General features: G+C 37.0%; 1 protein-coding gene across 6 annotated transcripts in view; it reads left to right on the forward strand.

The window, feature by feature from the left end:
* The window catches only part of slc4a4a (solute carrier family 4 member 4a), a 58,034-nt gene that overhangs the window by 2,775 nt on the left and 31,042 nt on the right, over window positions 1-24,217 (forward strand). For 3 of the 6 annotated variants that reach the window (XM_028456456.1, XM_028456455.1, XM_028456457.1), the window contains exons 3-5: window positions 4,848-4,921; window positions 11,651-11,824; window positions 23,582-23,717. In XM_028456456.1, the coding sequence (XP_028312257.1) occupies window positions 4,848-4,921; window positions 11,651-11,824; window positions 23,582-23,717 (384 nt within the window). Of the gene's footprint in view, window positions 1-4,713; window positions 4,922-11,650; window positions 11,825-23,581; window positions 23,718-24,217 lie in introns of those variants that run through there. The other 3 variants (XR_003674737.1, XM_028456454.1, XM_028456458.1) reach the window with 1 other exon arrangement.

Raw genomic sequence — 24,217 nt, forward strand, 5'->3', positions numbered from 1 at the left:
GAGAAGAACATGATGTAGCTGCCTCTTGGTCTATGTCTTAATTTCAAAGTCATCAAAGGGTAAAGATGCGATTAACACGTGACACCACACCCCCCAACCAGCCGTCTACACTCCGAAATGTTTCTATTTGTGCTACCTAATGGAAGAAGTCTCAATCTGAGTAGTGACATGCTGGGCCAAGTAGGCATTGGTGGAACAGTGTTTAATGTTAGTCATCGATGGTGGCACCAGAGGTGTCCAATTATATTTCAGAGGTTCAAAATGCCAGTGCAACCAAACTTTTGCTCTGTCATTGCCTCTCCTAAGACAAGGAAAACACATGCACTCAATGCTACTCATACTGATAGTACACATTTGGGTTACACAGCATGGTAAAACTTCAAAATGTGTTAACTGAAACCTTTATTTTGAAAATGCTGACCCTCTTGCTTTATAGAAATGATAATAGAGGTATCTATCTTTTTACCTTTGAATGAAATTGTCATAAAACCACAAATAATAATAATAATAATAATAATAACAACAATAATAACAATAATAATAATAATAATAATAATAATAATAATAATAATAATAATAATAATAATAATAATAATAATAATTACATGTATGTATATATTTTGTTACATGATATACATATTTTCCTTAAGTAGTAACAGAAGAATTAAGCTTTGCTTCCTAACATCTATGAGCTGCAGTGGCTCTGGTTGACGTCTGTTTTTCTCTTTAAACCAAAGGGCTATTTATTTTTCTAGCAGTCCTCTTTATATATCATTATACATTTTTAACCCACATATTTTGTTGTGTACTTGAAGTTTTACACATAAGGCTGACATTATGCTGTCATTATTATGACATGACACCTGTCATTAGCATGAATAAGGTGTCACAAAGGCTGTCATTAAGTGTTGTTTGTTATCCTAACCCCTCACCCTAATCCTAACCCTATCCCTACCTAACCCCACTAGATCCCTCCACCTAAACCCAAAATAAATGCCAACATAGCTCCAAAGGTGTCATTATTTAGCGAACGACAGTTAATGACAGCCTTCACGGCACCTTATTCATGCTAATGACAGCGTACGTCAGCCTTTTGTATAAAACGTCAAGTAAATTGTTACCAAATGCTTTTTTTTTTTTTAAAATCAAATTGTTATTGGATGCAGAATTTCAAAAAAGGGTAAAAAAAACAAAACAGAATGTGTAATTTGCTGTATTAAGTCAGTGCCTGAGATATAAGGGATTTCTATATAAAAGTTGACAGCCAGCTTTAAGCAAGTTGTTTCTTTCCCAAATAAACCTCAGTTCAAAACTGTCTGTTAAAGTTTGAGTCGACGGTTGAGCTACAGAGAACACTCCCGTCCTAACAGATAGGAGATGAAGGCTTGGCGCAGGTTAGTGTCCTTGACGGAGAGAGAGAGAGAGATTTGTTATCAGAGTAATTCACAGATAGAGGCTCATACACTGTGATGAGTGCAAAGTAACAGCCAGGCCAGTTTAATTTATGGGTTTCATGCAAAAATAGGTCAACATGTTTTGTTTGATATGAACACATTATACGCTATCAATGACTCCATAAGAAATACTTGTTTACAGACTGTTTTTTTAACGAGTAGTGTTTAGGTGGATGGACGTGCTTTATAAAAGTTATTAATAGAGGTAGGACATTACACTGAGTTCACGGTCAAGTAGACAATAATGGTTTGCATGAACTATACAATATAATATTTTTGGGAAATGTAAAAAGACCAAAACAATTGCAGTTGGAAAAATAACCACTTTTATTTGACTGAAACCTTTTAAAGTTAGTAGCAATTTAAAAAAATAAAACAAGCATTAAGAATTTGGTGTGTAGTAAACCTTTTCTATCTTGGGATGTTTTTAATATTGCAATATCTTGCTGCTGCACATTCTTTCGTCCCAACTTTAGTTATTAATGTAATTTTTTCCAGTGCAAGTAAAGCACGTAGGGTAGTTGTCCAATGATCTTTATAAATCTAAAGGCCAAAACAAAAGAAATGTAAAGTTGTTTCAAAGTACAACAATTTTTACTTAAAAAACTAGATCAACTCCAAAAAAGAAATCGAAACTTAAACATTAAATACATTGAATTCTATCAATTTTAGATTCCAAATTTCCATAAAATACCAATATAAATAAAACCATATGTAGTATACTTAGTGAGTCAGCAGACAGAAGGTATTGGAGAAATTTGATCTAATGTTGCTACCCCAAAGGGAAAATCCTGAAAAAAAGAGTCCAGCAAGGAAGTAGTAATGATTGCTTCTTTACAACCAAGAGGTAAGATATTGAAGTTGAAGACAGAGTTCACCATACTGTCCCTTACTGCAGTGGTTCCCAACCTTTTTTCCCTGTGGACCTCCTTTGCAAGTTTTTCAAATCAGGTGTACCCCCTCTTCATATCATAAATATTTATGATATTATTTTATATATATATTCATTTGTGTATCAGCGAGCTCTCCTAAACTCCTTCCTGTGTCTCGAACATTGGTTTCCTGAGACTTAATCCACAATCTCAAATACTATGTGCATTAAAAAAAACAATGCAACTTTCATGTGATTAAATACAGTCTTCTTTGTACAGTATAGCGAACTAATTATTGTCTCCTAATGTCAGAAGTGTGAATAAATGGCCTCTAATACATAAATGAATCCTGTTAAATTACAAGAAAGGACAGTATTTTATTGGGCAATATCATTGGTAAATTTATATATTAAAAAAGCCTAAAAAAGGAACAAGGAACGTTTTCCTATTATTTTTTAAGTTGACTGATAAATGTTTATGAGTACCGCCCTGCGATGTACTTGTATCTCTGGTTGGTATTCACTGCCTTACTGTATAGGGCCAGTTAAAATAGATTGTTATTTGACAGTGGGCAGCCCCAATGTCTAAATATACTAAATTAGCACCCTGATAATATGATTCAAATACTCCTAATTAGTGCAATGTACTGTATATGCTTATATCAATCAGAAATACAGGTAGTAGTAAGCACAAATCATGGTTATGTAAAATAAGTCATATGAATTTTCTGACTGCAGTTATAGACTGATGACTTGTGTTGGCCAATAAGACCATTGACAGATTTAAATACATTATTTTCCCAGTTTAATGTTCTTTAAACTGATACTCAGTATTAGCCATTCAACAGGAAAATCTCTGCAAGTTAAAATTCCAAAAAAATAGCTGGATTTACAATGGGTACGATGGTTTTACATGTTGTTTGGAAATAGCCATAGGACATAGGCAAGCTATAGCTTACAAGTTTAGCTTGCAAATGATGTGTTTTAAAGTCGCTCCACTTTTTATTTGTAATTAACATACAGTACATACTGTATATCTAAGTTTGTGTAAAGCCACTTAGCAAAGATTGATGTGCTTATTTCAGCAGATTTGTAGAATTTAAAAGACATGAATGCAGAAACACGTCTTTTTTTATTTTATTTTATTGTTTTACAAAAGTTGCATAAACATCTTTGTTTATTGCCAGTTTGAAGTTTTAGTTACTCAGGTTTTTAACTGACTTTGCTAGTTTTAGAAAATTAAGATAAAATGAAAACAGTTTAAATTGTACTCTTTTGGAAACTTGATCTGACATGTGCATGATAAAACTGAAAAATCATGTTTAGGGCAAACACAGTTTCTTAGAAAAATGTCAAATCAGTCCAGCAAGAAATGAATGTTATAAAATGACATAATAACTGCAGAAAGCACAGTTGTGTTACTTCTCTCCTGCTGTGTTCTGAGTATATCTGGCTTGTTATTTCCCTGGTTGTTCCATAGGTGGCAATGGAGGAAGTAGGAACTGTGGTGTGAGCTGGCTCTGCTTGGCTCAGCTTCTTTGTTACTGTGAAACACTGAAGCTGTTTTCAGACGTTTGACCCAGTCAACTGAAAAACACCTTGAAGCCAAATTTGCTTACTGTCATGTAAGAAAAATTTGCAATCTGGATCCAAAAATCCAAAACATGGATACCAGCCATTCTGAAATGGATTGTCATGGACCTAAAGTCCTTCACAGTTTAAACCTCAAGTCCTGTTGACGCTTCTTGAAATCGAGACAAACAACATGTGTGATAAGATTTCTAGGAGAGGTCTGGGAGCTCAAACACGCCGCTCTGTTACAAGGCTTGTGTGTGCTGTCACTTAAGTAAAGCTGGCTTAATCCTGTAAGGGCGGATGAGTAGACAGACATGTGATGGCCCACTTGTTTCCTTGGTAGGAGGATGACGGGGGGTGGTGTTGTAGCAAAGAGGGGCTGGCAGGCTTTACCAAGCAGATGGAAGCTTTGTAGTGTGAGGGCGTGGGGCTGATTAGACACCGCATCTTTCTGTTTACGTCCCCCTCGGTTGTAGATCCAAACACCTTGTTTTGATGTCACAAAAATTCAAATGGAGACATTCCCAGAACAGTGCTGTAGTTTTCAAGCATCGGTCATTTAAAGGTGTTTGTGGTACACAACCTCTACTAGTCACTCATGCCATTCTAGTCAATTAGCAGACTTCCTGTCCTCTTCCTCACCCCCCCTTGCCAGATTAAAATCATTACACCTTACCTAGAGACTGCGCACTTTGCCCTCCTTAAGGACAACTCATTCTCACAGTTTGGCTGCTCTGGTCAGGGTAATTCAGAGTGTTTTTTAGGAGGGCCGGTCGCGTAGATTGTCTTTAAATTAGTCTTTAATGGGTGGAGATGAGTGCCACCAGCAGAACTAGACTGAGTCCCAGTCCAAACTTACTCCAGGTGAACGAGCCAAGACGCTATGGCTCCACGTTATCACTGGAGGAGAAGTGTGAACAGTCCTTCTTCCTGTTTTACTACTACAGGATGGAGGATGAGGCGGTGCTGGACCGGGGGGCGTCCTTTCTCAAGCACGTATGTGATGAAGAGGAGGTGGAGGGTAAGTTTAACAGCTTTAGATACTTTGTTTTTTTTTAAACTGCTTGAATATTCCATGATTGTGAATACATTTACATAGGGATATCATAAAAAGCATCTCGAAAGACAAGAGATCTTTTGATATTCAATTAAATTTTTTTGAAACCTTCTCTTGGGAAAATATTTTTCAGATACCCAAAGAGTTCATTTGCTAAAGCAGAGCACTTTGTTTTTTTTAAATACATTTTCAGTAATTGAGTTATAGGTTCTATGACTCAAATCAAAGTTGAGTGACTTTTGAGAGATGGTATCCTCTCCTTGGTCAAAGTCACTCAACTTTGATTCGAAAATTCACTGCATATGTTTCAATAACTTTTAATTGACTTTTTCTTCAGAATAAGGACACCCCTTTAAAAGAGAAACAGAAAGGGCGTATCTTAGTCTTTTTTGGAGCTTTCCAATTATTGCACTTCCTTTCTCTTCGTTCGGATGCTCATGTATTTAACTAGCTGGCACAGGAAGCATATAGAGAGCGTGGAGCATATGATGCTGTGTTTACCTCGATAATCCCCTCACAGACCTGAAGCACAACAAAGATAAAGAAGAAAACCTTGTGCTTTAGCCTAGCAAGCTATAATACTAGCAGTGTTGCTAAGGTTATACAGTTGATAAAATGTAGACTTAGCTATGCTGCTTCATTTAACATTAGCAGACCAGATTTCCTTCCAGATCAGACATCATTAGTTCCAGCGTAATGAGGTGGTTCAAGAGTAAAACAAAATGCTTCTCTCGTCTCCTTTTTCGGCATGTACAAAAAAAAAAAAAAAAAAAATGTAAAAAAAGTGAATGTAACCATGTCGGAAATAAACTGAATAAATAAAATAAATAAATAAATAAATAAAAATAAAAACATAAAGGTCTACCGTTAATAAAGCTTTCCTCCTCAAGTGTGTATGAGGGGCTAGCACTAGCATATCTACCTGAGCGTTGGTGCATATCTACCTGAGTGTTGGTCCAACTTAGCATGCGTTATGTTAAGTAGTTTGCAAAATCAGCTCACTTCGTTATATAGTCACTGACTGCGTTTCCATTACCCTTGGAAATGTGCAAAATCTAAAAAGCACAATAAAAACTGGCAATGGAAACGCCTGGATTTCGAAAAAAAAAACATTCAAATATCACTAAAAAGTTTTTATGCCTTTATGCGGAGGAATTTCAGACGTTTAAATATTAAAATGTGTCGCAAAAGCGCTGTGGAAACACTTTTTCCACAAATACACGTCACAGAATGTGACGTACAAGGTCACATGACGTGAGGTACCTGGTCACATGACCGCTTCTCTCAGAGAAAACATGGTGCGGTAGATGTAAACAGAAGAGGAGACTGGGACATTTCTTAGCATTTTACTTTAAAATCATTACTGCCACATTAGACATGAAACAACAGAGAAATGAGGAGCATTATAAGGAGGTTCTGAGCATTCATCTTCCTGCAGTGAAGTCTGATGAGGTTTCACAGGAGTTACGAGGCTCCTGCCCAAAACAACCTTCAATGGAAACACATTCAAAGCGCAATTATACGTTGTCGACATTTAGAAATCTTGCTTTTATTTTTTGCAAAAATCTGTAATGGACAGAAATGTTGGGTGAAAAGACAGAATTTCATTTAAAATCATTTTACCAATCCTTCTTGCCATGAAAAAGTCACAGGATTTTGCACAACGGTGTCTTCCATGCCAAAGGTCAACATTTTGTCAGGTGTCACCTCAGCTTGAACTCGGATTCTTTTAACTTTCCAAAGCCTCAGCTGTGACTGCATGTGTCCTTGTCAGCTGGATGAGTCTCTTTATGGAGCTCTTCCCCCTCCCCACTGGACTCCACAGTGGATCCGCACGTCTCACAGGGCTCTGTTTAGAAAGCTGCAGTTGCACACTTACACACGTTGAACGCTATTACCCTTTACAAATGTGGCGCTGCCTGGTAAGAGATTTTTCAAACCTCTGATCATTCAATATCCATCCACCCATTTATTCTCTAAGTGATTTAGAAAGGAACTGCTGCAAAACATAATATTTTTTCAAATAAATGTTTTGCAATGGCTTATTTCATTCTGCAAAGTAAAGCTAAATCTGGGTTGTAGTAAATGTTTTCTTGATAAGTCAAGAAATTTGACTACGGGTAAATCTTGACATGAAAACAACCTCCTTTCACTTAATATAAAATGTTACTACATACAAATTCCTAACCACTATTGTAAGATCTTATTTCAGTGTCACTGTGTTGTAGCTGAACAGCCACTAGCAGGCTAACCTGGCATTAGTGTGTGAAGTTTACAGCCACTTAAGCAGTGGTCCAGTAGCAGTGCCTGGACCATTTAGCAAAAAAGAAATGAAATGTATTTTCATAAAATGTTTCAGTAATGTTATTTTGAAAAATTGCCACTTTTGATATGTGCTCACAGCTTTTTCACTTGACTGCACTTGATTAGACTATAGATACAGTATAAGCGAGGTGTGTGGACACGGATGGAGAGCGCTTATATTCGTACACAATCTTGCCAAAAAACTTAACTGCAATAACATTTTTCCTCCTCCACTGACTATGGCCACTTGGGGTGTTTCCTACCCTTTTTATGTTCCAAACCCCTGGACCTGTTACACCCCATGATTTTGTGCAAATGTGTCAATAAAAATAGTTTTTCCCAAACTGTTAGTCCAACCCTAAGTTGGTCATAAATCAATTTGTTTGGGTCTCAAGTTGGCAGATTTAAGTCCCCGGTTGGTAAACTGCATAGTTTGGGTGCCAGGGAACCAAAACTTCAAACGAGTTTAGGAAACGCTGGCCAAAAGAAACACTAATGAGGTTTTGAAGCCATATACAGTATCTTGATTTTTCCTGACATTTACCTTTAGCAAGTCTTCCTTGAGTCATGCTACAATTTATTGTTGGCCAGGCAAAACTGATCGTGGGGCACAGTTTTTTAATGTAATACAATGTCTGGGAAAAAAAATATTATCTTGTAAGCAAATGAGAAATATTTGCTCCAACGCCCCCATCACTGCGCTTACGCGCCCTGGGGTAACATGTACCTCCAGTTGTGACTCACTGATGAGAGGTAAATGTCGTCATTTGATGATATGCTTTTGTCAATAACTTCTGTTCAAAACAAAGCAACGTTCTTTTTAGGTTTAACTTTAGTATGCTCTTAACACTGTTACTGTTCCCCAACTGGCTTGGGCTGGTCCCAGCAATGCGGTTACTGGGGAAACTGGGGGTAGCATTGCCTCCTTGTAGAAATCTAATGAATTGGACAAACCTCTTAGCAAACAGGTTTTAATTTAATTCAGTGTGTGTTTATGGGTAGCACCAAAGGAAGTTCTTCATCCATACCCCCGAAAAGAAGAGGAAGTCGTTACACAAAGCTGCTCTGGCAGTGGGCAAATCTTCCTTTTCCAGTTCTTTGATTCGACTGATTTTTATTACTTCTCCTCATCTCTTTCCTCTCATTCTCTTACATTCTATTTTATTGCTCATCTCTTACCTCTGGCACCCTGTTTGTCTTTCTGTTCTCCTTTATTGGCCCAGTATCTAATAATCTGCTTCAAGGTCTTTCCAGTATTTGTACGTTTCTCTGTTGGCTCACAAAGGAAACTATGATCCCCCAAAAAATCTGTCATCTGTAATTATTTGGCCCGTGGTGCAGTTTGTGTGTGATTTCCTTGTAATATGTCGCGTATATTAATTCAACTTTGATTTATTGTTACCAGCACAATCTTGTTTTATTTGGAATGCTTTAATTATGTGGCTGAAGGGCACTTTAGTAATGTAATCTGTTTTTCTCTTTTAACTTTTAACTTGAATGCCTTACAAAAATGTCTCCGCGTTAGCCTTTGTTTTTGCCTTTATCTGCAACGCTTAACCCTGAAGGCTTTGTTAAAGGTGAAGATTAGGTCTTAAGTCTGAAGTAATCAGCTTGAGATATTTAACTACTAGGCTCATACTCATAAAAATTCACATTTCATTCTTGAGATGGGATCAATCTGTGACACCAAATGAGCTCATAATTGGTATTGTTAAATTAGTTGTATATACAGTCATGTATTATAATAGTCAATGGTATGATAATGAGATTCCTTGGAATATTTCTAATTCAGTTCTGCCCTGATGCAAGAGAAAGAGCACATTTCTATCAGATACTTTGTATTTTTACAGTATCGTAAGCAATAAGTAAAAGTTATCTTTAAATTTACTATAAGTCTTGTTGAAATGAAGCCTTCCCTCTTATTTCTGAAACCAATTCTTTAAATGGCAAAACAATCTAAACCTATTGGGTCTTTCTTTGCTTCTGATGCCTAGAGTTTGAACTGTATAGTGAATATAGATGAGTCCCTTAAAGGTCTCATTGTGATACAAGTGAATAATGGCGGCTGTTGAGCTTCAAGATACTGTAGATCATTGTTACTTTGACGGTTGGGTCATTTCCTGCTCGGGTCATGTGCAGTGCTTGGCTCAGCTTTATGCGTTCTGGTCCAGTTTGACATTGAGAACAGAGCCTTTTGTTTCACTGACTCTCCTTTAGATGCTGTGTCTCACAGTTGTCATATTTGGTCAGGTGGTTTTTCAAGGTTTTTTTTTTTTTTAAAACCTTATGGGGTTTTTACTCGACAAAGAAATGCTGAAATATTGGTTGTAATAGAGATGAGTTGAATGTTTATGTAATTGACATATAATACTAAAACAGCCAGCTTTTGAGTTGACTTCTCTTGATGATGTTGAACGATACAAAGTTTAAAAAAGTTGTTTCCCATCTAATAATTTTAGTGTTGCAAACTTTGTCTAGTCTGCTCTGAGGCGCAAAGGTTAGAATAATGCAACTATGTCATGATTAACTAATTGTATGAATAACCCAATGCAACACTTGAATACAGAAAGAAGGTTTAATCATTCAATTGAATCCTTTACATGTTTTGCCCAAAATGAGAACTAGTGAATGTGCGCACTTTGGAAAGGTATCGGTGGTAGTGACAGTGAGCAAAAATGTAATGTCAAGCCCTGGAGCCCAGTAGCCTAAATATTGCAACTTTGAGATCAATGCTAATCCCCACGAAAAGTTGTCAAATTTAAGTAGATTAGAGTATAACCTGAATCCAAAATCAGAGATGTTTACATGGCCAAAACAGAATATGTTAGGGCATCTATCTTCCTTGCAGGGTTTCTTGTTTAGAATTGCTTATAAGCTATACAAACAAACAAACAAACAAACAGAAAATGGTTTTCTTGGGTTGTCTTTTAGCGTTTATGGACTTTATTCTTGATGAATAATTTCAATTATAATGTCACCAAAACGTTTTCTAAATGATGCACTTTTTAGTCATTTAAAGCACATTGAAATTCCTTGTGTATGAGATGCATTATACAAATAAATTTGCCTTGTCTAAAATATCAAGAATCAATGACATTCCTGAATTTTTGCTGTTGTAGAAAATGTGTTTGTCATGTGATTTAGGGACTGTACTACATTATAATGCAGGAAAAAATCTGCATCTATATGCTTTAAGTTTCTTTTGGACAGCAAGAAGCTTTAGGAAAATTCCATAAATCACAGTTCTTAAGGTCCTATTTGATCTTACGTGTTATTAACTTGTTAAACTCTCAAATTGAGATAAAATTGCCTGTTGTGGTTTTGAGTGCTGTGTATCATTGGCATGTAGTCTTTTCGTGGTGTTTTCTCATGGTGTTTTCACAACTTCGTGCTACTTCTTTTGCAATCTAAATATTTGCTCTGACAGTGTACTGTAACATCCATTACTCTGCTCTGGTAAACTGTCTTTGGTTTGTTGTGGACCATGGGAAAAATAGTCCGTCTTCTGCTGAGCAGCTTACTTTAAAAAAACAAATCCTTAGTTTTGGATTTGATTTAAAAACTAGTCACTCTGAGATTATCAGAGGTCTCCATGCACAATGGATTACAAAAATACAGTAAGTAATAGAAAAATTGCCTCGAGACTTTTTGTTAGTTAGCCAACTAGCTAACTAACAAAAAAATCTGTCATTTTTTGGTTAACAACTGATGATTAGCTAATCATTAGTTAGCTAGCAACTAGCAAACTAGCTAGCTAACTGACGATATTGGGTGAATAAAGGATTGGATTGACAGACAGAACGATAAATTGGTCAAAAGACAAAGGTAACCCTAACAAGCTACATACCTAGCTTGTATTTATGAGCTATTATATATCGCTAATGAAACAATTTGAAAACAATTATATATGCCACGCCAAACCTAACTGTGACAATTAAGGCACCAAATATTGGGTTTGTAATTTTGAGATATTTTTACAAAATGTAAATTATACATGCGACTAGTTTAACCCTACATAATGAAATTGCAAAGTTTACGGTTTTAATGAAAACATTCTTTGCCAAACTTCAGTCAATGCGTTTTTAAAAAGCAAATAGCCTTAAGGTATTTCTTAGTAGTTAAAAGCTAAAAAAAGGGAAAAGTGGCGAAACATTAATTCGTTAAATTCATCCCCAGTTTACAGCATATTTTAAAAAAAGGGGACAGTCCTTGCAATTATGCAACCTCTTTTTTGGTTGCATTGAGTTAAGTACAGGATGTCAGATTGAAAATGTAATTTGCTTTGTGGATTTGATAAGTCATGGTCAAGTTGATAAGGTATTGTAGGGGTGAATTATAAGGGTAATAACCTGGTTTTTTATTTTGTCTTGTTTGATCTGTCTTTTGCAGGACACCACACTGTTTACATTGGTGTGCATGTGCCCAAGAGCTATCGACGTCGGCGGCGTCACCGTCGGAGAACCAGCCACAAGGACAAAAAGGAGAGGTTGACAGAGAATGCCTCTGACAAGTCGGACACAGAAAACAACGATGACACCAACAATAGCATCCTTAAACCTCTCAGTAAGTTGTGATGGACTCCCATGTCAAAGACGATTAGCTTTTACGTCTCTCTCTGCTGAAGGCTGCTCTCTATTCAGATAAAAAGCCAGCCTTCTGTGTCTCCTTTTGACCCTCGCAAAAATTGCTGACTCTTCTAAGCGGCTGGAAATAGCCTCGCGTGTCGAGTTGAATGATGTGTGCTTCAACAGTGCAGGATTTTCATTTGAAATAATGGTTATACAGATACAATTGTTTGGTGCAGATACAAGCTCTGTATTAGTGTGGGTTTTCCCGTGTTCAATGGGCATTGCTTGTCTCTTATCTAATTTGTCTTAAAGCAGGACAAGCCCATGGGTGCTTTAATTTGGGGATGTTTTGGCATACAACTTTGGCCATTGGGAGACAAACTTATGACAAACTTGGTTCAGGTTAAGGTTTAAATCTGTCAGGGAAGTGTGAGGGAAATAAAATAAAGGAGTCAACAGGTGGAGTTCTGCTCAACTAACGTTTCCATTTTAATCAGAAAGCCAGATGCAGAAAAACAGACTCCACAAACACAATAATAAAGTATAGATAAATAAAAATAAACAGATTAGCATACAGAAAGGACAGAATCATGGAGCGGACTACACCTACTGACAAATGCTGACACTACAGGGGGAGAGACAGAATATAGACAATTTAACGACGCTAATCCAGTATTCAAACACGTAAAGCTGATATCTGGAGTTTCTGAGAAATCTATGTTTATGTATGATTTTTTTTTTAAATGCGAAAAATACCTAACTGGTCTTTTACTATGGTCTACTGCCGGTGGTCATTCATATACATTAATGTATATAAGCCCCTCCTTCGTCCTATAGACCCCTATACAAATGGAAACAATCACCGAGTGAGCCCAGCCAATAGGCTTCGACTTCCTGTTTTTGAGACTGTCAATCAAAGTGAATGTAGAACTGTGCACGGAAACAATGTCGCCCGTCACAACAGCAAACAGGTAAATATGATTTTGGCTCTTACCTGACCCATAGACCTATATCAATGCGACCCGATGCGACCTTATGTTTCCGCGATGCGTGTGCAGTAAAGTAGAGGCGTGGCTTTTGGTAGATTAGTAGAGGCAGTGGGAGGAAGTGGAGCTGTTGAGGGCGGGACATTGAGATGTTTCTCAGAAACTCTGGATAGCAGCTTTAAGTAGTGAGCACTTTGTACCACACTCCAAAAGTACCAAAGGTGATATATGATTAAAGTTTGATTTATTTATTGACTGACAAAAATATGAATTAAATTACCAAAACCAAATTAAACTAAGCAAACAGAAGTCTATTAAACTTTAAACTAAGGATAACTAGACTAACTAAACCATTGCACCATAAACCTACTGGACATAAATATGTACACATAGTTATCAGGTGTGTAATTATTCTTTAGGTTGCATATCATGTTTTGCATAAAATGTAGATTTAGATAATTAGTCTCATCAAAGCAACAACATTGTTGTTCTTGAAGAATCGGTCACACTTGGGAGACAATACAAAAATAGAATTAATAATAATAATAATAATAATAATAATAATAATAATAGTAAGTAAGTAAGTAAGTAATATTTATTTATATAGCACCTTTTACAGACAGAAGTCACAAAGTGCTTCACAATACATACAGTGCATACAATACAATACAAATTACAGTTACAGTCACAAAAATATGATGGTCATAAAACAACCCTTTATCACTGGAATTTTAAAATGCTTTCTGAAACAAATAGGTTTTCAGTTGGCTCTTAAAAGCATCAACGGAATCAAGCAAACGCAAGGAAAACGGAAGATCGTTCCAGAGCGTTGGCGCGACCGCCTGGAAGGAGCGATCTCCTATTAATAATAATAATAATAATAATAATAATAATAATAAAGGGCTGTGTTTTAGGTGTGGAGGAGTTGAACAACATGTCTGAAAATAAAAAGCGGAAAGATTAAAAAAATACAAACCAACAATCTTACAAACAAGGTCCTTCAGTCATTATCTGTATTCCAGTTCTTCATTATTTTACCTTTTGTTGCATTTCTGCACAGGAAAAGCTCAAATGCTGTCACTTGCAGCTTTGATTTAGTCAATTATTTTGGAGGAACATTATAGGCAAAAGTATGACGACATTCTACATACAGTACCTGCTAAAAACACTCAATCTAAATAAGACCAATTTAATCTAATAGGACTAATTTAATTTCAAAGTGCAATGGTTTTATCAAAAGATGCAACCAGTATTGCAGAGTACTAAGATTTTAACATGTAAATAATAAATAATTGCTGTAAATTTAGCAAATCTAACAAGATTTTTTTCAGCCCTGAGATTACGAAGATGTTTGGTCAGTCAAGGGAAAAACAAGGGGAATCCTGTCCATGGAAATCTAGCTGTCTCACCAAAGCCTGGAATATCTTTGCTTATCTGTTAGATCCAATTACGAGATGGGCCGTAGTCATTTCTACAAAATGTTTAATTTTGCACGTTCCTGCTCACACATGATTTCACAAGTGGAACCAAATATGTCAGAAGTGGATTTTACAGTGTGTACATGAGACTTGATAAGAGGGATTTTATTTTGTTTTATTTGGGACATAAATCCAATCAGACAATAGATTACCAGCAGCGCATCTGGTTGTTGGGAGTGTTTGTGATGCAATGATAAAAATGGAGAGTTTCCCAGTTGCTCCCAGATCTTGGGTCCCAGGTGAATGTATGAAGTTAGAATGAGGACAGTGGACTATTTTACAGCATGTAGTGCTGCAGAGTAAAGGGTTACTGGTTCAAGACCTAATATAAGCAGAAAGTTGAAATACATTCTAATATGAGCCACCTTAGTATAGAAGCAGATTTGTTCAGTTTATTTACCCTGAACCCCAACTTTTATGTACAAAAGGCTTTGCATTTTTTCCTCGTAGACATGCAGGTGGTTTTGTTGGGTTTTCTTCTGCTACTGCAATGTGTTTTTAGCATCTAGTCCAGACATAAGCAGCAGAAATAGTAGTGCAGTTTGGGCGTCCAGTCGTGCAGTCTGCATTTACATATATGGCAATAAAGTATAACATATTCTATAATAAATTGTAGTGTTTGTTTTAGCTGTAAGATAGTTTGAGAGGGAGGAGCTCACATTTCTCAGAGGCGTGTATTATGTCCATGTTAGGAGGTGAGAGTAAGTAAGTAAGTAAGTAATATTTATTTATATAGCACCTTTTACAGACAGAAGTCACAAAGTGCTTCACAATACATACAGTGCATACAATACAATACAAATTACAGTTACAGTCACAAGAATATGATGGTCATAAAACAACCCTTTATCACTGGAATTTAAAATGCTTTCTGAAACAAATAGGTTTTCAGTTGGCTCTTAAAAGCATCAACGGAATCAAGCAAACGCAAGGAAAACGGAAGATCGTTCCAGAGCGTTGGCGCGACCGCCTGGAAGGAGCGATCTCCTCTGGTCTTGTAACGGGTACGGGGGACCATGAGCAGGTTCTGATCTTGAGACCTCAGCCTCCGGGAGGGGGTATAAGGACACAACAAGTCTCTAATGTAGGAGGGAGCCTGACCATGCAAGGCTCTGAAGGTCAGCACCAGAATTTTAAAATTGAGAGGATTGTGGTGACATCACCTGCCGGGCAAAATCTAACTCTCCCGTTTGGAGCTGACTTTTTACAAAATGTGGAATAACATGGGAAGGAGGAAATAGTAGTTTTTCAACTTTGTCCCTTTGAATGAGGCTAAAGGGATGTATATCATATCATATATATAACAATACCATTATAAAGTGTTTTTTCATCATACCTCCCCTTTAAAGGAACGTGCGTGTTTGTGTGTTGTTTTTTTTTTTTTTTTTACAATGACCTGTTCATATGTGTAGGCTGTATCCTTCTATGCACCATGACTCAGCAATGCTCGGCTTCAGCACCCAGTGACTCTAATCCACAGAAGACAGATTCATATTCACTCAGAAGAGAGTGATTTGTCTTGGAATCAGTAAAGACAATTCCATTTATTTAGCTAGCTGTATGAATATTGTTTGACCTTTCCCCAATGAAGTTTCACAGCTTTTAAATGATTTCTTACTAAAGCACTGCTTGTTAATCACTGATTTTGTAGTTATTTTTATTTGTTGGTTGAATTAGCAAGACCGTTTTTTTTTTTTAAATCTATGAGCCTGGTAAAATAAGACGTTATACTTACTTTTTATAATGTGGACACACTGTTATTCTTAAACAGCAGCTAAGACTTTGCAAAAAAGTAAAAATATTACTGTATGTGTAATAGGCATCAATGGTATCAATGCCATTTTAATTCAATTCATTACGATTGAATGTTATAGTTCAATTCAAGTCAATTTCAGTCCAATTTAATTCACTCTGATGCATTTCTCTTCAGTTCACCTCACCTCCATTTCTATTCAATTCAGTTTAATTCAATTCATTCATGTAAATTCAATTCTACTCCAACAGTCCTCTAATGGCACTTATATCAAAATGACAATTTGTTTTTTAACATATTAAAAAATATACAGAACTTTAGGTTTGTCTATTGTTGGAAAATATGTCTTTTAATTAGTAGATACAAAAAAAGTGACTTTTTTTTTTTTTATCAAAACAGAACTCAAATTACATAGAATTACTCCTCCTTTGATTTTGTTTTTGAGATATATAGATGTATATAGAAATATAACTTTTTTTAGATATATTCTGAAATATATTTATTTCAGGTAGAAGGAGCAATAAAAGCTCTAAAAACATGTTCATATTGATTTTGAATAACACACTAGTTCCCTTTATCCTGAAAGAGCTTAGGTTCTGTTGGCAGAAGGACTAAAAAACAAAAAACAAAATATGAAATCATTTATATGCATTTGATCCTTTGTTATTTATGACTTTGATGGACACCTGCCCTTAGGAATGTTCATGCAGCTGAAAGTCTAACCTACAGGCATCCGTCAGGCATGTAAAAACCGACTGGCATGTAGGAAACTGAGTGTCCGACTGTTCCTCACTGTGCTGTCTTGTATTTCTCTTTCTGGGAATCCTGGAATCCGGGGTGAAAGAAAGGACTCGTCTGTCTCGAGCAAAGTTGTATTGTTTGCTCTAATGCACGCTGCAGAGATTCAAACTTTTATGTTTACATGTGTATTCTCTGCATAGTCGCATGAGCGCTGCTCATTTTGATGAATAATTTATTTGCCCCCCCCCCCCACCCCCCCATTCGTTTTTCAATGTTCCTTCTTGATTATTGTTATGATAAAGACATAAAACTTCAGAAATGAAAGCAGCAGACATTTTTATTTGAGATTAAAAAAAAAAAAAACTATTTTACATGGGTGTATTATAACAAGCTAAGAGATTAATGGATAAAGTCACATGGTTCTTTTATCATCTTATTAACCCTCCTATAATCCTCAAATATTAAGCACATTTTATCCTCGGGGTCAATCTGACCCCATGGGATATTTGCCTCCAGAGAATGATTCCCAGAAAACTGTTGACTGGGTTTTTGTGTCAGGCACTTTGTTTATTTGTTGAATACATAAATAACCCCATGAATTAACCTTGACCTGTTCTCTAGCGCCACCATCAGGCAGAACTTTATAATAAAAATCAGATAAAATAAAATAGAATAAAACATTTCTTGAATACTTCTCATCCAAACAGACCGAAGTTTTACACAGTTAAAATAGCTTGGAGGAACGCCAATGCGTGCAATATGTGTTCAGCATATTGAAAAAATATTATCATGATCATTTTATGCTTTATCAATTGTACCCATCAAATTAGGAAAAGTCATGAAATATGAAGTAAAAAAATAAGTCAACTATTATCTTTTGAATGGGGTCAAATTGACCCCAAGGATAATAGGTGGGTTAAAATAACTTACATCATATTTAACGTGAGGAATATGACCTTTTAATTGTCTTCAAAATACAAAGTTGCAAACCTTGTCTCATAATAAACGAGCATTAAAGGAAAGTTTTATATAATGATGTGTCCTTTACAGTGCAGTGTATACTGTATGTAATCCAGCTGCTGAGTGGACATCAGTCATTTGATTTCAAGTTAAATCCCTCCTGGCTGGTACATGTGCACCTCAGCTACCACAACAAAATAGCAGCGCTGGATACACTGAGTATAATAAAGAGCCCTCAGGGTGTCACTCTGCATGCAAACCCATCCCTGTTCCCTGGCTGTGTTCTGACTGCCCTGCATACTGAGAGTTTGGACATTGCAACATGTCACTGGTTTCTGCACGTCCTTCCCTTTACTTTAAAGATGTTTAGTATTGCATGTACAGTCACAATAAAGGTGCTGTCATATAACAGTTGCATTCTAGGATGAGGGAATGTATTTGTGTGCATGTGTAGAGTGGGACTGAACAGGCCTTTAGAGGCAGTCACACCAAGCTTTGGGCCGAGCAGCGGGCATTCTTTCTCCGTCCTCTATCCCATGAGCCTCTGCTGCTGGGACAAAGTGCTCTTTGTGAGCTCGTGGCTCTTGGCTAGAGCACACAAAGCTTTGAAATTGCGTTTGAACGATTTAATTTCTATCCCTCCTTCTCCGAGCTTGCTCTCACCCCTCTTTGCTTTCGCTGTGAACTGAGTGTCACCCTCTTTTGCCTTCCTCACCCACCCTCCCACCTTTCTCTTAGCAACTGGTCAACTGGGACAACGCACTGACTCTGGTTATCATGAGAATCTAGAATTTTGATAGGATTTTTGAGTGATTTCCCTCATAAAAATCAATAAAATAAAAATAAAATGAAAAGTTATGCTTTAAATCTTAAGTATTAATCAAACCACAATGCATTCATGTGCAAACACTCCAGAACTCAAACCCCTCATTTATATCTGTCAACTTCACTGTACATTTATTGGCAATAGATATATAATAATCACCTCTCAATATGTCTTTACTAACCAACCAACCAGCCAGTGAACTAACCAAAAAACCCTGTTAAACCTTTTAAAATACCTCGATATATACAGTACCTGTTCCACCTTTACAGCTTTTAAAAAAGAGCTGAAAAAGGGTCAAAAGCAAATCAGTCATGTAATCATCTATGGAAGTGTTTTTCAATAAGAAATTGCTTTGGTTTGTTGTAGATAATGTATATATTGTGTGCATGCCTGTATCTTTTATTGTCATTGACTTAAATGTATGAAGACGACAGGTGGAAAGTAGCTCAGGCTAAACCTGGCACATTTACACAAAGTATTACACTGGCTTTCATTAATGTGCACTGTCCAAATAAATAAAGTAAAGTACATGTCAAGAAAACCTTGGTTTGTCACGAGCAAGTCAGTCTACAATGAGCAGAGATGACAGAAGTGCATCTAAATCTTAGTTTTACCTTGATCTTTTTGAGCGTACACAGCTGTTTTACCATGTCATCATTGTGCTTCATGACGATCATGTGTGACCTCCAGTTATTGTCTTTGTGTATATTAATGGAAGTACTGCTAGTTCTGTTCCATTAAACTTCCAGAGATGTGAGCCTGTCTTCCGGTTCAGTCTTTGACGGAGTACTTCTTCAAGGCTCTCTACAGCAGGTCATGATGTCAATTTATTTATATTGGATATCAGAATTTTCTGATTGAAATTTCTAACAACTAAGGTATACATGGGTTTTTTTCAATGTTGGAGTACATGGAGAAAACACACTTACATGCAGAGATAACTCTGCATTACTCCTGCTTTTTATTTATTAACAGTATGTAAATGTAACATAGCCACGGATGCTTTGTTAAGGTTTATCCCACGAAACATCCAGAGATCCCGTCAACTGACTTTTTTCCGTTGTTGACCGGCTTTTTAAAACCGGTTAAAGAAAAATCTGAAAACCATCTGTCATTTTGACGGATTGCAATTTACACTCCTGACCTATTGGTGATGAGTAAGCATTTTACTGTAATTATGCAGCAGGATTTCCTCCAGTTGAAGAGAGGCTGCTTACGTAATCAGGAAATCCTTTGTTCGGGGATTCCTGCTGACCTCTGATCGCATAATTTAGAGAAATATTCCTTTATTTCAAAACTTTAGCTGAAGTGAGGCTTGTAATTCCAGCCTCCAGTGAGGCTGCAGATCATTGTCAAAACAGCCACGAGGAAGGTGAGTGCGTTCAGGCCACAGCAGGCAAGCTGTTCATATTTTCAGTACAATATATATATATATATATATATATATATATATATATATATCAGAGCTGGGTAATATATCATGTTTTCTATTTTGGCGATATAGAAAATTACAACAGCTCCTATATCGATATATATATTTTTTTTATTTTATTTTATTTATTTTTTTTACGGCATTTTTTTGTTTTAAAATACTTTATTTATTTATTTATTTGTTCCTTTCATGAAAATGCAAACCAACATAGATTATTACATCAAATAATATCACAGTCCAAATGAAACATTTCTATGATTGAAAGAAGTAAGAAGAATACAATTCTTACTTGTTTTAGGACTCACTGCTTTCGTTACTTCCCAGAACAGCATGAAAAGCTCAGTTAGATGATCACTGAGTGCATCCTAACCCAGACCTTCCCCTAAATAAGCCTCACTCACACGTACTGTCCCTTAGAGGAGAAAAAGACTAAAGTGGCACACATCTGTGTTACCCTGATTTGTTTCTCTGGTGAGACTATTTGAATTAAAATTATTGAGATTTTTATCGTATATCGCCAGTTTGAGAAAAAATATTGACATACTGTATGAATTTTGGTTCATATCGAATATATGAACCAAAACTATATATAAATATATATATATTTATATATTTCATGACCCTGTCAGTTAAAATGACAGACCTCTGGTGCCATTGTTTGTATACAGTATGACCATAGAGCTATTTAAAGCTTGTGTTAAATGTTTACTGTAATTACCATGAATTGCTCTGGATATAGGCGTCAGCTGAATGCATGGATGGCACATGTGAATTATCTAAGGTGTTATTAAACAGAAACAGTGTGGACCTGAACTGAGTGCAGCATGTGGAAAAGTGAAGGCTTGCTGCCTGATTGTGTGACTGTGTCCCTGCAGACAGTTTATCCCTCTCACCTAGTAATCTTCCAGCTGCTTGTCTGGCTCCTACGTGTTGTTGCTGTGCTGTAAAAAAAAAACACAGAGAGGACAAAGTCAGTTTTTGGACTTGCTCACTTTTTGACCACAAGATGAACTGAATGACTGACTGATGCAGTCAATCAGTCAGTTACTCAGTTAGTGGTGGATAACTCTGTGATTGGATGTTTGTGTGCAGGGTTTGCCCACATTTCTCCTACAGGAACAATTAACCACTCAGCTCTCAGGTCAGAGTGGATTATCCTCTTTGTTTTCTTTTCTATAATTAGAAACCTATGCAGAGTGGTGCTGTTTTTAAAACATGGAAATAGGCATCATCGAAGAACGATTTATTAATAAAAAAAAGTTAATTCATTTTGGTAAAAGGTTTTTTTTTTGGTTATTGATGTTTTATTTACGCACACAATGTACAATAAGTGTATCTTATTCATACCATGGAACCCATAACGGTCAACAAAAACAACAACAATTGAAATGGAAATGTAAAGAATTCACAGTTTGTTTTAAAAAGTTTGACACAACTGGAAAAAAATTGTAATTCATGTGGATTGAGCAACCAAAAGTATTTATAAATGCAAATATTGTGAGAATAATATTGCCTGAGTGTAATTTTTGTAAAAGCATTAACTGGTTTGTCAAATGGTGAATTAAGTTTATATTTGACATGGGCGTGGACCTTGGCTCCTCTGCTGGGGTCTCAGGCGGGGGGCTCTCTGGGCCTTCCCCTTGGGGGGTTGGCTGCTTGGGTGTGGGTGGGTGGGGGGGTGGGTTGCTGGCAGGGGACCTTGGGGTTGGAGGTTGGGGTCGGTGGCAGGATGCGCTGGGTGCTCGGCTGCTTGGGGCTTCCTCGGATGTGTGTGTGGGGGGCGGTGGGTGCCTCTCGGCCTGGGATCTTGGGGGCGTCAGGGGAGCTGCTTGGCCGGGGAGGGTGGCCTGGGGCTCCCTGACCCCCGCTCTTTCTGCTGGCCTGGCTGCATCTGCGGGCCCGAGGCAGTTCCTGGGTTTGCGGTAGCGGTTTTTATGCATATACTGATCTACGATGCACTGGCACGCCTTGCGATGTGGGATAAAACTCATACTGGGCTTAACTTTAGACACGTTAATCCCAAATACCTGCTTTGGGTACTACCACTCACTCATTCCCCCTGTCCACAGCCACCAAATTTATAGCTAAGCTTCACACTTGTCACTATACTGGCTTGATTACACAGCATAAGAAGCACAATATGTTCTACAACTTCACATCTCATCCTCACTGTAAAATAATCTATTCTTCCCCACCCTTTCTATTTCATACCTTGAGTCTCTCCTCCCTGCTCCCTTTGATTTAGTTTTAGTCTTTTGACTGAAATTGTGTCTTTTGATTAAAACTTACTTTTATAGGCAAACTTTAGTCATAAAGACCATTTCAGCTATAGACTAGTTTTAGTCAACTAAATGACATTAAGATTTTATAAAATATAAAACAGAATGGTATGGTATGGTTTTTATTTAGACATGGACAGTGCACAATTTAACATTGATCAAAAGGAAAGATGCACTGTACCAGGTTATAGCAAATGCTAATTACCACCTGTAGTCCCTGGGCAGGTTGAGGTTACAGTACAAAACTGATTTTAAATGTAGATGAGCATGTGACCGTGGATTTATACATGGAGATTTATGTTTTTTTTTTTCTTTAAAAAAAAAAAAGATTCAATTATCATCTATCAATGTCTGTAAATACACAAAGACATATTTGATGTGATCAATGCATGATCCCGTGAGTTCTGGTTGGATTTTGTCCCATGTGACAAAATTGTAATTTTCTTTTTATGAGTTGAAGGAAATGAATATATTTTGATATAGTTTTAGTCAACATGTGATTTTTAGTTGACAAAAACTACTACAAAAACCTTTACTTGACAAAATCAACACTGCTTGGATGGGGATTCATCTGTACTAAGCCCTTGCACGATATCAAACATTGAAAAATATTATTCAAGTTGTGCATGGGTTTGTTTTGTGTTGCTCTCCAAATATTCAAATGAGAAGACAAGAGGAAGTAAAGCCGTGCCATGGTTGCAGAACAGGCCAGTTTGTGAGTCTTTTCCTAATTGTTATTGAGGGGGTCCGGGGCAGTCTGCCAAAGCTGGAGGGCCAATGGTGAAGGCCTGTTTGAACAGTGACAGGCGAGCAGGGAGGGAAAAGGGGCAAGCTGGGGGGACACTGCCACTGAGGGGACCCCTAAACCTCATCATTCCACCACATCAACCACCCATCCGGTTCACAAAGTACCAAAGCGAACAGTCGATAGTAGCTGTCATATTCACTCAACGCGTTAATGAGGATCTAAGTGATTTTTGGAGACTTTGGTGAGCCGCTGTCTTTCTCTCTGATTATCATTTTTTTTTAGCTCTGCTGAAACTGTGGGAGTAATAAATTTATCATTTAGAATTTTTTGAAATGTCTGAGAACAACAATAACCAAGAAGAGAAGGAGGATCAGGAAGAGGACATAGAGCAGAAAGAAGAGGAGGTTGCGGTGAAAATCCCACCACCTCCACCTCCTCCTGAGGTCAACGAGAAGGGTCTACCTGAGGACGGAAATCCGGAGCCTAAAACTTTGCCTAATGGGCATCACTGCCAGTCTGTGAACCGTAGCATCTTCCCTCTGTCTACAGTCTCACCGGCTGCCGAGAGGATCCGCTTCATACTCGGAGAGGAAGATGATGGTCCAGCACCTCCACAGCTCTTCACTGAGCTGGATGAGCTTCTGTCTGTGGACGGACAGGAGATGGAGTGGAAGGAAACGGCCAGGTAGGAACCATCACCCCAAACTGGTAAAGATTAAAACCATGTGAAAGGCCTTCGAGTAAACAGTGAATAAAAATGTTTAAAAGTCAATTTCAAAAGAAAATATTTCAATATTTTTTGCAAACTTAGATCATTTGTAAGTTTCCATGAGCCTCTCCTGTGTGGCCTACCAGTTAGATGTGGTGGGATGATTGTTTGTAGACCATTAGTATTGGATGAGGGAAACACTCTAAGGGGGGAAACTTAATCCTCAGATACAATACGGGTTAATTTGCTCAACTAAAGTCTCATTAACTGCACCGTTTATGTTTCATAACCAGAACAACTTCACACCAAAACCTAATATGTCTATATTTAAGAAATAATAACTGAGTAAAATTGTAAAAGATACAAGAGAAATACTTGATAGATAATAATAATAATAATACTAATGATTTTGCATGAGTACTTTTTTTTAAATAGCATTTTTGCAGAGCCAAATGTGACGCTTTAATTAAATGTAT

This window comes from Gouania willdenowi, chromosome 9, assembly GCF_900634775.1.
Source record: "Gouania willdenowi chromosome 9, fGouWil2.1, whole genome shotgun sequence".
In the NCBI taxonomy this organism is placed as follows: domain Eukaryota; kingdom Metazoa; phylum Chordata; class Actinopteri; order Blenniiformes; family Gobiesocidae; genus Gouania; species Gouania willdenowi.